Raw genomic sequence first — 16,443 nt, 5'->3', positions numbered from 1 at the left:
AGAGGAACATTGCAGGAGATTTCCGGCACTATTTGAGTGAAACAGGGCTGCCCTCTATCACCCACTCTTTTTGGCCTCTACATTGATGAAATCTCAAGCTACATTGACGGATTAGGCGGCGCTAGTCCCACACTGGCAAGCATATTGATCCCCCTACTACTTATGCAGATGACATCATCGTCCTTTCAGATTCAACTGAGTTGGCTTTTTGACACCCTCATCACACTAAGCTTGATGTATGGAGAAACCTTCTAGGGGCCAGATTTATCCAATGAGAATTAGTAAAACAACCCTAGGTCATGATGTTCTCCCGCATGATCCGCATCAAACCATCAGTCCCACACCAAATTATCCAAGCAGAGTTTGCTCCAGCCCCGATGGTAGGGAATGCACTCTTCCAGACACTCACATACCTCCATCACATCAGTCACATGGATCCTGCAAATACCATAAGCAAGTGTCAATTACAAGTTTCATAAAGAGCAATACAACATCAAAATGATACCATCAACTTTCCCCCTCTATAATGAAGCATTGTCTTATTCTGTCTGCCTATGCTTTGTACATTTCATCCCTAAAGCCCATGCTCATCCAGGCTGTCTCCACATCTCCTCCTCCATGAGCAATACAACATCAAAATGATACCATCAACTTTCCCCCTCTATAATGAAGCATTGTCTTAATCTGTCTGCTTATGCTTTGTACGCATAGTTGCAACCGGTTTGCGCACCGCCCCTAGGTTCAATATACCAACGGTACGGTGCAGTTCGAAACGGACGGTATGCAAGCAGTTCGATATGGATCTCAAGCGACCGTCTTTTTTTCTGCCCATTTTTTTTCCCGTTTTTGACCCTTGGAGAGCCGTTTGTTGGGCATTTTTTGGGGCTGTTCATTGCTTAGCTTTTGCTTGCTTGCCTTGGCCCTTTGGTTGCCAACTTGCCTTTGCTTGAGCCTTGAGCCTCTCCCTATTATCTATATAATAGGCCCTCCTTCAACCCCATCCTCAAAAGTGCTCATTGCTCAAGTCTATCCTCTCCCTTGAGTCCCCTCTAGGCTCTCTAAAGCATCTCCTCCTCAAGGCTCAAGCCTCTCCCTCTTCCTCACCTTTCAAGCCTCTCCCTCTTGAGTCTTCCTCAAGCCTTCCTCTCTTCCTCAAGCCTCTCCCTCCCTCTCCCTCTTCCTCCCTCTCCCTTTCCTTCTCCTGGGACCCTTCTCTCCTCTTTCACCATGAGAGAAAAGCATGAAGCCTTTACTTTGCATGCCATTACCCATGAGAAGAACGAGGGGAAGTCGGGGGCATGGAAGTGGACTTGCAAGTATTGTAGCAAGGCCTACGCTAGTAGTGCCACTAGGCTTCTTGCACATCTCTCCAAGATGGGGGAGGGGGGGAGCGAGAGAGAGAGAGAGAGAGAAGAGGGGGGACGCAAATTGCACCTTGCAAGATGATCCCTCAAGACTTTTTCGATGGCATTGTGAAGAAGTACTCCTTGCTTGGCAAAGCAAGTGATAGTGGAAGAGCCCCCCACCCCCCCCCCCTGCCGCCGTTGCCGCTGCTCAAGACAAAGTCATCCCGCCGGCAAGGGATACATCCTCCTCATCCTTCTCCCCCTTCACCAACTCCAACCCCTCATCAAAGAGACCAAGTGAGTTTGAGGCTCCACACAAGAGGCAAGCCACTCTTGGAGGCTCCATTGGAGCAAATGTGGCCTCTCGCTCTTGGGTCCAAGCAAAGCAACAAGACACAAATGTGGAGATTGCAAGCACAGTCATTCAGCGCAATCTTGCATTCCGTGTCCTTAAAACTCCTCAATGGCAAAGGATGGTGAGAGCCATTGCCGAAGTAGGACCATGCCATGGCCCTTGACATGGTATCACCTACAACGACATGCGAACGAAGAAACTTGATGAAGAAAAGGAGAGAATCAACAAGACCCTCAAGCCCGTCTGAGCGGGATGGGTGAAGTATGGGTGTTCCATCCTCTCCGATGGATGGACCAATAGAAAGAAGATGGACGTCCTCAACATTCTAGTATCTTGCCCTCTTGGCACTTACTTCTTGCGGACCGTGGATGCCGAAAAGACGAGGAAGAAAACCTTGGGCGATTTCATCTATCACCACATTCGACAAACCATAATTGAGGTGAGATAATTTTTTAATTTTCCAGTTTGAAGCTTGAAAGTTTAGCCTTTGCCTTTTACTCAACTTTCAAGTCTTATTTAATTTCCTTTTTCATGCATCCATCATCCTTGTAGGTTGGCCCCGAAAATGTGGTTCAAGTGGTTACGGACAATGCGTCCAATTGCTGCAAGATGGACCACTTGTTTGAGGAGGAGTTTAAGTCCATAGTATGGACTCCTTGTGCCTCTCACTGCCTTGATTGGCTTATAGAGGACATAGGCAAGTTGAGGGGGTGAAGACTGTGGTGACACAAGCCACTCAAATTGTCGCTTTTTTCAGTAAAAAAGTCAAGGCCCTTGCTATCTTCCGCCATCACAACTACTTGGAGATGAAGAAGCTATCCTCAACATGCTTTGCCTACATGTGGCTTCTTCTAGAGCGCCTTTATAATGTCATGCCTAAGCTCCAAGTAACAGTGGTTTCACCGGAGTGGCAAGAATGGATACAAGGTGAGATACCATCGCATGTCGATGAGGCAAGAGTCATTCAACGGCTATCCTTGAGAGAGGAGTTATGGCACCAGGTCTGCACCCTAGTCATTGCGGTTACTCCCTTGTATAGGGTTTTACGCATGACAGACATGGAGGGGGCTACTATGGGGCTCCTCACTCACTTTATGAGAGAGGCCATTGCCGAGATTACCCGCACCACAGTTCTCGATGAGCTTGATCCAATGTATATGCTAACAAGGTAAATAAGATTCAAGAATAAGTAATAAACTAAAATAGAATGTTGAATCTAATTACTTGTTCTTTCGTTTTTCTCATATAAGATATTCTTTATTTTAAAATTCACAATGATCCCCTTGAGGCTACTCCTCGACATGATGCTATCTTAGCACTCGTGGAGAAGAGATGGAAGTGGATGAAGAGGCCTATCCATAGCCTTGCTGCTTTGTTGCATCCTGCCTACAAAGCACTCTCACTTTTCACTTATCAAGAGTTGCTTTCAGCTAGGGATGCTTTCTTAGCGAAAGCATTACTCGATGATGAGAATGGGCAATTTCAGTTCTTACAGGAGCTCATCAACTATAATGATCAGAGGGGCCCCGCATTCGCCAATGCGGTATGTTGGAGGGATTCTATGGTGAAGCCTCTCTTTTGGTGGGAGTCATTTGCTTACCAACAACCTCACCTACACAAAGTGGCTTTGAGGATTCTAGCACAGGTAACCACTAACCACTTGGCACCAAGTTGCTAAATTATGTGTAGATACTAGAATCCTGAACATTGTTTATTTTTATTGTGGATTAGGATTGCCCTTCGGATGCATGTGAGAGGAACTAGAGTTCCTACTCACTTATACACACGAAGTTACGCAATCAATTGAGCACGAGACAGTTAGAGCGGCTGGTCTATTACCACAATAACTTGCACATGGTGCGTGCAAACCACTAACCACTTGGCACCAAGTTGCTAAATTATGTGTAGATACTAGAATCCTGAACATTGTTTATTTTTATTGTGGATTAGGATTGCCCTTCGGATGCATGTGAGAGGAACTAGAGTTCCTACTCACTTATACACACGAAGTTACGCAATCAATTGAGCACGAGACAGTTAGAGCGGCTGGTCTATTACCACAATAACTTGCACATGGTGCGTGCAATGCACGATATGAGTCAAGCTAGACAAGTATATTGTTATGTAACATGTTAGACTCACATAACTTTCAATGTTTTATTATATAGCCCTTAATCAATTATTAAACTTGTAGATAAACGTCGACGAATTCAAGTTCACGGTGGACACTCTTAAAAGTGTCCACAAGGAGCGTAATGCAGAGGAGGCGGCCATATATGCGGAGCTCTATAAAGAGCTAGAGGAGATTGATAGACGAACCTCTCGCACTCGTCGTGGCCGCCGAGCTAGAGGTGGAGTTCAAGTTCGGCCTATTCTTCCTTTTGGCTCCCAAGGCTCTGATCGCCCAGTTGCTACCTATGTCAGACATGGCTCCACGAGTCGGAGCTCTGCCCCCGCAACAATTAGAGTTGAGGATGCTTCCATTGCGGAGTCTTCTTCGGCAGTTCATGGCAATATTAGGGAGCCTGAATATAATGATGAGGGCAACGTTCTTAGCAATGGGGATTTTGGTAGGAGCTCTGAGGTGTCCTCCCCTAGTGAGGATACTGAAGAGCCTAGCGATAGCTCTGACTCCTGACATAGATGGTGACATAGACTTTTAGCCTCTATAGTCCTCTATGGGCTTTTTGCATTTTTGTACTTGCCCATGCGGCATGCCAACTTTTGCGGCTTTATATATATTCATGACTCTTTGACATGTCACATGTACATTTGTCTACTTTCATTTTCTATGCAAATTGCAAGTTGCAACATTCTAAATTTGTATATTTTGGATAAGTTGTAAGTGGTAACTTCTCTAAGTTTTGCATCTACATTTATATTTTAAAGTATTTTTTAATGGACCTCTATGGGCTTTTTGCATTTTTGTCCCCCCCGCGAGGTGGCAGCCGATTCCTCATCGTGACTTCTCCTCTAGCCTTCAGTGCCTAGTGGGACAGGTTGACCCCACCCTCGCTTCGTCGAGCCTTCCCCAGCAGCCTTCCTCTCCGATGGATACCTCTCACCAGCATCCCTCTCCAGCCTCTCCGCTTTCCACTTCCCCTCGCCTCCTCCCCCTCCCCTCCGACTCTTCCAACAATCGCTCCATTTGCCCCTTCCTCTTTCTCCCCCCCCCTTTCCGCCTCTCCAGAGCATTCTCGTCAGCCCCCTGCAGCCCCTGACCCAAATAGGAGATAGCCGGCCAGTACCGTTCGGCGCCTGATTCATTGTTTCTCAGAGCCGATGAAGATGACCGTTGCAGCCTCACCAATGAGGGCTCTCCCACCTGAGTCTCCAAGCGGGCCCCCAGGATCTTGGGGCAACCTGTGGATTATAGTTTCTTCCGGAGTCTTCCAACGGAAAAAGGAGACAAGTTCGAGGAGACCGTAGCCCCTATTCATGTATGTTTGGTCTTCCACCACTCCAGACCCCCTACGCCAAAGAATGGCGCAATGATCTTCTCTTTCCCTTTGAGCGCGGCCCCCGAGACAGAGTGGGATCCAAAGTCGGTGGTCGCTACCATACACGATCACGCAGTTGAGCTCTCGCATCATCTGCAAGATCTCCGGATCACCGACGTTCCTACTCATCTATATGGCCTTTGGCCAGGATCTCCGAATCACAAAGACCAAGGAGGGGAGATGGTGACCTCCAGCCTTGAGGTGCTGCTTTTTGTGTTCATGCATACCTCTCTCGTAGTACCTTTCCACCTTCTTACAGTACCTTTCCCCCCTTCTTATAGATACCTCCATTGTGATCGATGGAGCACCGAGTATGTATACTCTCACGCTCGGGCAGAGTGGCAGTACATGGAGGGCAGGATCCACGCCCACTTGGCGCGACTCCGCACCAAGACAGATTGTGACTATTCCCCGTCTAAGCCCACGCCCAAGACTCTTCGAGTGGAGAGCAGTTCCGGTAGTTCCACCTCACACAGAGATTGATATGAGGATCGTCTCATAGAACATTCAAGGCTTAGGGAGGCCTCAATGCTTTCAAAGACAAGGCATCCTTAGAGGAAAGCTACATCAAGCTATGGTGGGGGGATCTATCGACATTCTTTTCCTTCAAGAGCACCATCTTACTGAGGGGCGTACCCGCCGCTGCGGGAAGATTCTACCAAGCAAGAGTCATACTTTTTGGTCTCCATCCTTCCGCCCTTCAAGGACACAGGGAGGAGTGTGTCTCTCTATTAGTGAGTAGCTTATACCGTCTGCGACAAGATCAGGAGTCATAGTTCCAGGACGTGCTCAGTGGGTTACCATTCTGATTGGAGAGGATAGCGTTGGCTTCCTCAACATTTATGCCTCGAATGCGGCTGTAGGTAGAGCTATCTTTTGGAGCACTGTCCAACAAGCCCTTCCTCAGACTGATTTTTGGTGCATGGGCAGTGACTTCAACATGATAGAGGCAACAGAGGACAGACTTGAAGGTGGCACGGCCACTGTCTCAAGGGTGGAGTACTCTGCATGGGAGGAGATAATATTGATTCTTAGAGGACAAGACCCTTGGCATCTTCCAGAGTTTGGGCGCAGCCCTGGGAATCTCAGCTTTTCTCGATCAGATAGGCAGAGCACTGGCCCCAACCTCTCTCGGCTGGACAAGTTTTATGTTGACGAGTGGGCTTGCAGCCGTGGAGGCATGGTTGGTATTCTGGCAGGCACTACATTTTCAGATCATGCCCCAGTTATTCTTTCCCTAGAGGACCCATGGAGGCGTGACAGACATGCGAGCTCCAGGATTCCAGACAGCCTCATTCAGGACCTCGAGATTTGCAGCCGGATTGAGCTAATACGGGCGGGTTTGGACTTTTCCTTAGGATCTGCAGCGTGCACTTTGGATGGGGGCCTTGGGGAGGTCAGCATTTTCTTGCAGGAGGCAACCTAGAGTAGATTGAAAGGATTTTGGGAGCAAGAAAGGAGTCTGAGGAGGGGTCTAGCCTCTTTAAAGCGTCTTTAGGACAGTTCCCCAGACAGCGCGTGGATTGAGAGTCAAATCGTTGCTGCCCGCACGGAGATTCGGTCCATTGAGGAGAGGAGGGTGGAGTATAGATACCATGCCAGGGCCTCACTCTAGCCTCAGGTCGGTGACAGAGTTACTGGAGACTGAGGCTACACCTTGCAGAGGATGAGGGTGATTGGATTTTGGGCACATGCATGGCACATAGATCCATGCATTGACCAAGGTGACCAGGGAGAGATTTTGGCGGTTACGGATTTGGAGTGCCGACCTCGCACGCAATTGCAATAGGACCCTGGAGAGTGGACGTGGCATGATCCCACATATCAAGTGGAGACTCTGGATGCCCCTTTCTTTGCATATACAACGAGGCTCGGCCGCAGAATCCAAATGTCGGAGATAGATGGCACACTGGCAACAACAACACACTGGCAAAGCACACTGGCAGTCTCAGGGCCTATCACAGCGCTTCCTTTCAGATTTCTGGAAGAGGCTTTGGGACAGCTTTCGACCGAGGAAGATCACTCTCTTCCTCTGGTTGACGGCACACAGGACTCTCGCAGTGGGTACTTGGCAACAGCTTGCCCGAGGTGTGGCCACCTCCAGGAGTTTCAGCGACATTGTCTTTGGGATTGCCCGAAGGCTCAGTAGATTTGGCAGCAAATTCTCCGCATCTTTGCTATGGACAGGGCATCGACCCAGATTATCACTTGGGGTACTGTCACTTGGGCCACCGAGGCTAGAGTGGTCAGGACTTACCAGGAGGATGGGGGAGGCCATGCCCCTCAAGTCTCCCACCATCGTATTGCAGGAGTACCAGTCACAGCAGGTGTTTGGCGTCCAGGCTCATGCCAACGCTGGGAGATTTGCAATAGCATAGGAGCCTAGCACATCTTGTGTGCTAGATGTAGAGAGGCCATCGAGAGTACCCACACTCCGCCGGCTAAGACCATCAGAAGCATATGGCTCGACATCATTCACACCCTCCCGGTCAATGGGTGAAACTGTAAGGAGGGTCTGACCGCAAACAGAAGCGGCGGGAAGCCTTCTTGAGACTTTGGAGGCCTGGCCCTTTTCTCACAGATAGAGGCGGTGACCCCATTTGACACTACAGACCACCTATGTGGTTGTTCGCCCCCCCTCCCCCTGTATGAGATAGCCTTCTCATAAACCGGCCAGCCAGAGGAGAAGCATCTCTTCCCCTTACGATTACTTCTTTCCCGCCCTTATATGAGGCAAGTTTGTATTTAGCCCTTCAGGTCTCTCACGTCCGCATTTCGGTAGTGCCAGTCCCACAGCCCCATCTCTAACGACTGGAGACCGGGCTCATATCAAAGATGGGAGATTTACAGTAGCATTGCAACCTGGCACATATGGAGAGCTTGCAACGAAGCCATCAAGGGTACCCACACTCTGCCTTTGGAGTCCATCAGGAGCATTTGGCTCGACATCATACATACCCTCCACGGTCGGTGGGGAAAGTTGCAGGGAGGTTCTGACCACATGCCGAAGCAGCAAGAATCTTTCTTGAGGCTCTAGCAGCCTGGCTCTTTTCTCACCACTAGAGATGATGATCCCATTTGGCACTCCAGACCACATGTGTGTTTTACCTCCCCCTCCTTCCCCTCGTATGAGATAGCCTTCTCCTTAGACAGCGGCCAGCCGGATGAGAAGTTCATCTTTCTCCACCTCTTGATTACTTGTTTCCCCGCCCCATACATGGAGGCGAGGTTGTATCTAGCCCTTCACGGTTGTATATAGTCCTTCATGGCTGTTTTTTATTAACTAATAGAAGGATCTTTTTCCCAGAAATAAAAAAGAATGATATGTATTGCTAGGAAAGCCATGGCATCACCGCATTGAGCCACGAAAAGGAGTATAGAACTAACACGATTACTTTTATGCACAAGAGCCACGAAAAGGAGTATAGAACTAACACGATTACTTTTATGCACAAGGGCCACATGCATGTTATAGATGCTGACCAAGAGAGAAATTCCATCCCAGTTGTATCTCATGTTCAAATTAATAAAGCAATGAAAAAGAGAGTTTCTTCGTACTTGGTTTTTGTACATTAAAATGTTAAAAATAATGATGTACAGGTAGACACTCTTACAAGTGATAGGCAAAAATTTTTAGAAGATACATACAAAGATTGTTTTGCAGATGCATTGCCAAGAGAGTTACCTCCCCAGAGACTCGAGAATCATCGCATTGATTTGGTGCCGGGTAGCTGTCCTGCATATAGGGTAAGTGGAGCACAACAAGAGGAGATTATGAAACAGGTGACGATATTGGACCAAGGTTCGGTTCAACCAAGCTCTTCGTCATATTGCTCATCGGTCTTGCTAGTGCAAAAGAACGATGGTTCCTTCCATATGTGTGTGGATTACCCGTCTTTAAATAACCTTACAATCAAGGATCGGTTTCCAATCCCGCACATAGATGACATCATCGATAAACTTGATGAGTCTACATGTTTCAGCCGCATTGACCTTAACAAGAGTGGGTATCACCACATGCATGTGGCACCACAAGATGTACATAAAAAGGCGTTCAACACATCATTTGGGTTATATGAGTTTTTGGTTATGCCATTTGGTCTCACAAATACCCCAACCACGAAGCATATGAGGATGGCAAACTTCTTGTCTGTTTCATTTTCAGATTATGCACACTCTAGGAAAGAAGAATGTGGTGGCAGATGCATTGTCCAAAAATCCATATATGTGGCTGTAGTGTCAGTTGCCTCACATGGTGTCACGTGCATGGTCAATGCCATGGACAATCTTCAGACGTTGATCCAGAAAAGGCAGCCAGATAAAGACTTTGAAGAACCAGAAGTGGAGCAAGGAGTGCTGTTTGGTGGTATTGGAGCATGGCAAGGAAAGATGCGCTGTCGGTTGAAGATGAACCAGGGAAAAGGGACAGTCGACTGCTTACAGAAGGTGGGCGGCTGGCCAACCAAAGGGCAGCGTTGAAATTTATGGATTAAAGGGGGCAAGACTGCTGGCCGACCAGCAGTCGGCCAGTTCCCCCAAGCATGCCAAAGGCCTATAAATAGGCCAAGATGCTCATAGTTCTAGCATTCAAACCCTCTAGGGGTTTGGGTCACTAGGATGTCCCATAGGGGACAGAATTTTGGGTGTTATCACCTTTTCTTCAAGGCAGCCTAGGGCTGTGTGTAAGAGTACCTTTTTGTACTATAGCAATATACTGAATTTCCAGCATATCTCTCTCTCTTTACTCTCTCTCTCTATCTGCGTTTTGCATCAGATGGTTTCCAAGAGTGTTTAGGGCTGAAAGAAGACTCCCAGAGCTTCCGCGTGTTACACATGGGGACTTGTCTGCCATGCGTGAATTGTACCATACATTTGTTGACTTTGGGCATATATGGACTAATTTAGTGGCTGGACATGCATATGCTTGTTTTTTCTTTTTTTTCCCCAGAAAGGTACCTCGAGGTTGGACCCCTTCCACCTCAAACCCACTAACTTCTCCTTCGACCCATATCCTCTTCTCTCTCACGTTCTGATGTTGGCGCATCATCTCCCTCTCATAATCTGCAAGTCGACCATGTCCCTAGCACTCTTGTTTTGCTGCCGTACAGCTGCCCACCCTGCTCCTGTTGCCGTACTGCAGCTGTACAGCCTGCTTACTGTCCTGTACCTGCTGTACTTACAAAACTGGACGCTATCTCATGTATTAGCAGTACCCGACTGTGTACCTGTAGTACCGGCAGTACCTGACGGTGTACCTGCTGTACCAATAGTACCCGATTGAGTACCTGCTATACCTGTTGTACATGCAGTAACCGACTGTGTACCTGCCATGTACTTGCAGTATCCACTGTAGCTGCCTACTGTCCTTGTAATACCCAACCGTGTACCTGCTATACCCGATTGTGTACCAGCAGTACCTGCTGTTACCTGTAGCTGCCTACTGTACCTGCAATTACATGCTGAAACCCTACCATACCTGCAAGTACATGCTAAAAAACCTACTGTATCTGCAAGTATATCCTGGAAAACCTACCGTCACCTACAAGTACTTGCTGAATATCATCCTATATCTACAGTACCAGATGTACGTGCTGTCAACCGGAACCAAGTGTACCTGTTTGAGTACCTACTATTGACACCACGTACCAATACATGTTCGCGTACTCGTACCAAGGAGGCTTGAGCCACGATCTCATCAAGGGTCTGAGCCAGGCTCTAGTACGAGAGCACCTATTTGTGCGTCGTCTCAAAACAACAGTTTCACGTTCACTTCCCTCCATATGTATGAGATTGGTGGGCCAGGCTATTTATACCAGTGTCACATGGGACGCGAAATGGGGACGGAAAAGATTGAGAATGGCCATTCCCTATGACTGTAGAGTGACATGGGACGGGAACAGGAACGAGAAGATGCTGCCATCCCCAACGTTCCCGAGTCTAAAATTGTCCATTCCCTGTGACTATGATTTATACTCATTCGTCAAGTCCAGCATCGACAGTCTACTCCGACTCACTTTTGTTTGGGTAACTAGTCTTTATATTTGCATTGCATTGGAATATCTGGCTGGCAGGCCCTTGGCACTTTGTATAGATTAAATTCTCCAATAATGTACTTCAGTATTGAGGGAGAGGTCAGCCCGTTCGCGGCCTCAATGGTGGTGTACTATGCAATGCCTGTCTCTTTTGCATATTATATTGTACAATGATGTATTATTTAGTTGTTTTGTGCAATGTGGTTTTTTACGTTTTAAGTGTCAACGTGCATATTGTTCACCAAACAATGCCCAAGGATGTTCACGCCTAGCTGGTGTAGTTTCAATCTCACTGCTGCAAGAAGAAAGAAACAGGAAGTGCGTCCCAGCTTGCATATTTCCTTGGGGTTAAGGCTTGACGGGACTTCTCTAGCTTCTTGACGGAGAAGGTAGAATCCAAGGTCCACCAAAGTGTGGCCGACACAACTGGCCGAATGTTCTACCAAACCCAATCACACACCTTGCTCTAGTGCAGTGGAGGGGACTCTCTCAAACGGGATGGCATTAAGTTGGGTGGGGTCCAAAGTCACTATGCCCACTGGACCTCTAAGACATTGAGCACGGTCTTGGCGATGGTGAGGGCATGTCATGGAAAAGAAATCTCTTGTGGCTTTGTCTCCTTTGTGAGTTCAAAAGGAGGCACGAGCATGGTAGCGATAATCTACTCTCCGGGTCTTGATGACCTCCGGGGCTATGCGCGCTACCTCCATCTAGGCTGGATGGATGCCAATCCCCAACGCATGCTTCTCCCATGTCCTGGCCAGGAGGAAAAGTGCTGATCTCTTGAAGTGCCTCCTCTACAATGGTGGTGATTGTCCTTAGGCACAAAGAGAATGTCTCCCAAATCTCCTCGATGCAAGTACAAACCTATGGGTCACGAACAAGACAATTAGAGATCCTCGTTGGTTGCTCACAGTCTTCATGCCACAGGTCGACATGGTGAAGAAAAACTAGGACATGATCCAAGAGAGCGGTGCCTATGAGAATGCCCACCATGCCTCCTCTATCGCATGCCCATGTTGAAATATGTAAGCTCGGGTTATTTGGGTGAGTGTGTGAACACACCTTAGAGGTGCAATATATTGTCTTGTTGTGTGTTGTGAAAAGATAAGACTGCCACATGAGATAGTGTGAATGGTGAGAGCCACATGAAAGCATGTGGAAAGGGATTGCCACATGGCTAAAGGAGATTGGACTAGAGACTATCTATATTAGAAGCTGAATTTTGAATTGTAAACACACCTTCATCCCAGGTTGAACCCTTCATGTCATCTTCATGCTGAAAATCTTTCCTTATCATCATTAAACCAAGGTAAAGAGTTGTGGTCTCAATTATGATAGTCTTGCTAAACCTGGCACTAATATGGCATCTCCGAGCTCTTGAATTGTGCTCGACTTAGCTTGTAAATGAGGAAGAGAACTCTTGTTGTCACCCCAACTCTGTTGGCATTTCACGTGAAATAGCTGAAGTGAAAGGCTCTGTGAAAAATCCCTTTTAATTGATTTTTACACCCAAACCAGGCTTCAAGTCGGCAATTGCATGTCCACACTTCATTAAAAGTGACCGTCCAGACCTTTCAAAGCACTAATCGTGTTCCCGCTATTTCTAGAAATTTGCTCTTTGGGCCCCTGTTTGTTTTCTTTTGCCTGGCCTTCTTTTCAACCTGTCCACTCTTTGTCTTGGGGCTGCCCACAGGTGTAAAGTTTCTGGCCTTTGGTTCACAACTAAGTGACCCAAAACTAAGGTTTTAAAACCTGAGGTTTTTTTAATTGTGTTTAAAAAACTGATTTTTTTTATAAGATGCATGTCAATTTCTCTCCATGAGCTCGCAATTTGTTGCGCCATCTTCTTCACGACCTGCAGCTAACTTGGCACATTGTCACCTGCCCGTGGCTTCTTCTGAATGCTCTTCTTCACTCCCTTCTCCCAAAAGCCAAGTTTAAATTGCTCTGTTCTACTCTTCTCCCACAAAACTCTGAAAAAAGAAATGCTCCAATACCAATTTAATGGAAAAAATTCAACAATTAAGCATTTCATTGAACAATTAACAAAGCATAAGTCCAGTAGCTTGCATCACAAATAGAGAACATAAATTACTAAGCCCTTGGGGACTTTCTTAAATATCCCTCATACAGAGTTTGAAGAGTTTTGCCACTGGGCTATCCGCACCTCTTCATATCCCTTATCTCATTAATAATTCTTATAATTGAACCTAGTCCATCAACCATTCATATTCCTAGCACCTTAACTAATACTAATTGAGAATGTCCCAGGTGATAATAAGAGAGAACATTATCCTTCAGTCCAGCCGGTGTGCCAGATCACTAGAAAAATGCAAAAGAAGGCCTTCTACTTCAATGCACTTGCCTCCACATACTACATCCATGTTGTTGAAGGGAGCATTAAACATGATTGTGTCCTCTCTATATACCTCTAAATTGTGCCTCTTGCATTCTATAATTCTGATGAGGGTGCCTCCTCTATTAAACATATCTACAGCAGTCATGAGTGATTGTCTTATCCCTTATTGCATTAGCCCGTAACCTTTCTTACATGTCTCTAAGCCTCTATACCCCCTCCTCAATATCAACCTCTAGCTTGTTTGGAAGAAGAGATGAACCCTGAGATTCCTTGCCAAAAAGGGAAGCCAACATACCTTGCAGATTGTAGAAAAATACATAATGAGATGTAATCATCGAGGCGAAATTTGCCACTTCGATTTTGATCAAAGCTCTGAGAAATTGAGTTTAACAAGAAGTCGTTAAAGATAATCCACTTACAAATCAAGATGAACAGTAACAAAATTGTAATCCCAAAACAGATTTCGTGACTCTGTGCAAACACTTGTATTGAAGAAAGGAGAAATCTGAGCACATTTTACCTGACATGCAGTGTAGAATGCTGGCTGATCAAGTGAATATCCTGCCTCTTGTAATGCCTTTTAAAAAGCAGAAGAAACTTATTACATAGCATAGGCAGCAACAGTTTAAATATATAACAGGTGCCTGAACATGTGCGAGCGTGCATACATGCGTGTGCGTGTGCGTGTGCGTGTGCGTGTGCGTGTGCGTGTGCGTGTGCGTGTGCGTGTGCGTGTGCGTGTGCGTGATGAAAACAATAAGATTATCCCATAATCATTTGGAGCTGACATTTCTGTAAACCTTTCACCTATCAATCTCTGGACTGATGCCCTCAACAATGACACCAATACTGTTATCCAAAATGATGCCATGGTACAACAGATGTCGATTTATGACATCAAAAAAAACTATTATGATACTACTGCTCTAAAAGAAGAAGAAAATTTGCTCACCAGATACACATCGTTTAGCTCAAGAAAAGTCCGATCCCTGAAACAGAACACACCCAAGCAGAAATATAAGAGCATATACAGAAGAGGGCGAAAAGCGTTAGCAGACAGGCAGCAAAGAGTAAAGCTATAAGACAGCACTACTTTCCACTTCAGGAATAAAATCTCAACCTCCCTTGCAGGCAGCCACTATCTCCCCCCCCCCCCTCCCTAACCCCTGCGTCCCCAACAGGGAGAAATTCTCTGAACATTTATCATGACGAGGTAGGAACTTGAGGGTGGACTGGCCACTGCTCCAGTCGTTCAGGTTGTAGCCACTGCTCCAGTCGTTCAGGTTGTAGCCAGGATCCCTACTTCTTACAGATACCTACCTTCATTACACCTATTCAGCCCTTGGGGCCCACCCACTACCTTCCATGCGGTTGGCGAGCTCAAGGAGAGGCTGGTATTACGGAATCACACAAATGCTTTTCATTGCTTGGGATTAGCATAGACAGATTAACCCCATAGACCCAATGTTATGTACCTAACACTAATTCTCGGGATTAGGTCCTAATCTGAGCAGGATTGGAGAGCCCTGAGATTAGGGGCAAGGTTACAGGTGGCATGGTTACTAACTGGATGGTTATTTATGGCGGTAGTAGTCATTATATAAGTGACTTATGGATACATAATGTTATACTTGACACTTGGTCTATGCCTGGACTAGAGTAGTCTTACTCTTGCCATGGACATGGCCGTTCACAAACGGTCTTGTCGACGGACCCTACATGCACTGGTGGTATGAGACACCAAGTCTGACTGGCTTAGCCTATGGCGAGTGGAACTTTAGCCCCTCGCTCCGGGGAGATTCCGGATGTAATCTATAGGCCTAATAAAGTCCACAAACCATAGTCACGTGGAACAAGAACGGGAACCCGGAAAGAAAATGGGAACGACACGTCACCACCGTATGGTTACCATTTGCAAGCTAGAGATGCAAGGACATATATTCCAAAGCCTTTTAGATGCAAGGTAATACACCACTCTCATAGGATATGATATGATCATAGAAAAATACGAAAATTCTCATTTACTCAAAAATTAGACCCTTTAGCCAAGGATGCACATTTGTGGAACGGGAACAGGAACGACACAGGTTATGAAACGTGTTCCCTCCTTCCCAAGGCCATGGAATTGTCCAATCCCCACGGATCTCCTTGTGATCGTTCTTGGTACTAGTCTCAAATCCTGCATACAAACGAACAAACAAACAAAAAAGGGGGTGCAAGCCTGACTCACCTCCCAACCATGACAACCGTGGGCAAGCCCACAGTCTTGGCTGTCCCCACCGAGCCACGAGCTGAGCTAACTAGGTTGACGTACCGACCAATCTCTTCCTCGCGACGTCCCATACCGCCACGAAGCTGCCCCCGCGGGCCTCGAGATTGCTGACGGCCTCGGCTGCGTAAAGCAGGTGCACGTCTGCACTAGATCCAGGCTCCAAGACCATAGAGCTCTCACAAACTCGCGAGACTCTCTATATCCCAATAACTAACCTTGGCCACCCTTTTATAGGCTCTTGGCCGGTCATCGGGCGTCCACACTTGGGCGCCCGCCCGTCCATACTTGGGTGCCCGCCCGTTAGTATATCCCTAACTCAACTCGTCAATCAGCCCGCCTAGCTCCAAGCTTCCCCAAGCCTCGAAACTAGTCTTGCGTGCGTGTAGCACACGGTAGATACACACTGTGCACATGAATACTCCCCTTCCTCTAAGAGCTCACTCCTGAGCTCACTAAAAAGCCAGGGTAATCTCTCTGAAGAGTAGTCAATGTCTCCCATGTAGCGTCCTCCTCAACACGATCCTTCCACTTGATCTTGTATTCCGTGATAAGCGTATTACGCAATCTTCTTTCACG

The 16,443-nt window shown here is 47.0% G+C and overlaps 1 protein-coding gene across 9 annotated transcripts in view; it reads right to left on the bottom strand.

The window, feature by feature from the left end:
• The window catches only part of LOC147640339 (uncharacterized), a 53,260-nt gene that overhangs the window by 4,896 nt on the left and 31,921 nt on the right, over window positions 1-16,443 (bottom strand). For all 9 annotated transcript variants that reach the window (XR_015262847.1, XR_015262845.1, XR_015262842.1 and 6 more), the window contains exons 6-8: window positions 14,548-14,584; window positions 14,116-14,172; window positions 13,891-13,967 (exon numbers count right to left, since the gene is read on the bottom strand). Coding sequence is in view for 6 of the 9 variants with exons in the window: in XM_086779478.1 (XP_086635604.1) it covers window positions 13,891-13,967; window positions 14,116-14,172; window positions 14,548-14,584 (171 nt within the window). In the remaining 3 variants the exon portion in view is untranslated. The remainder of the gene's footprint in view (window positions 1-13,890; window positions 13,968-14,115; window positions 14,173-14,547; window positions 14,585-16,443) is intronic.

This window comes from Cibotium barometz, chromosome 3 (assembly GCF_041138505.1).
Source record: "Cibotium barometz isolate CiBa-2024 chromosome 3, ASM4113850v1, whole genome shotgun sequence".
In the NCBI taxonomy this organism is placed as follows: Eukaryota; Viridiplantae; Streptophyta; class Polypodiopsida; order Cyatheales; family Cibotiaceae; genus Cibotium; species Cibotium barometz.
This window is presented reverse-complemented; position numbering and strand designations above follow the sequence as displayed.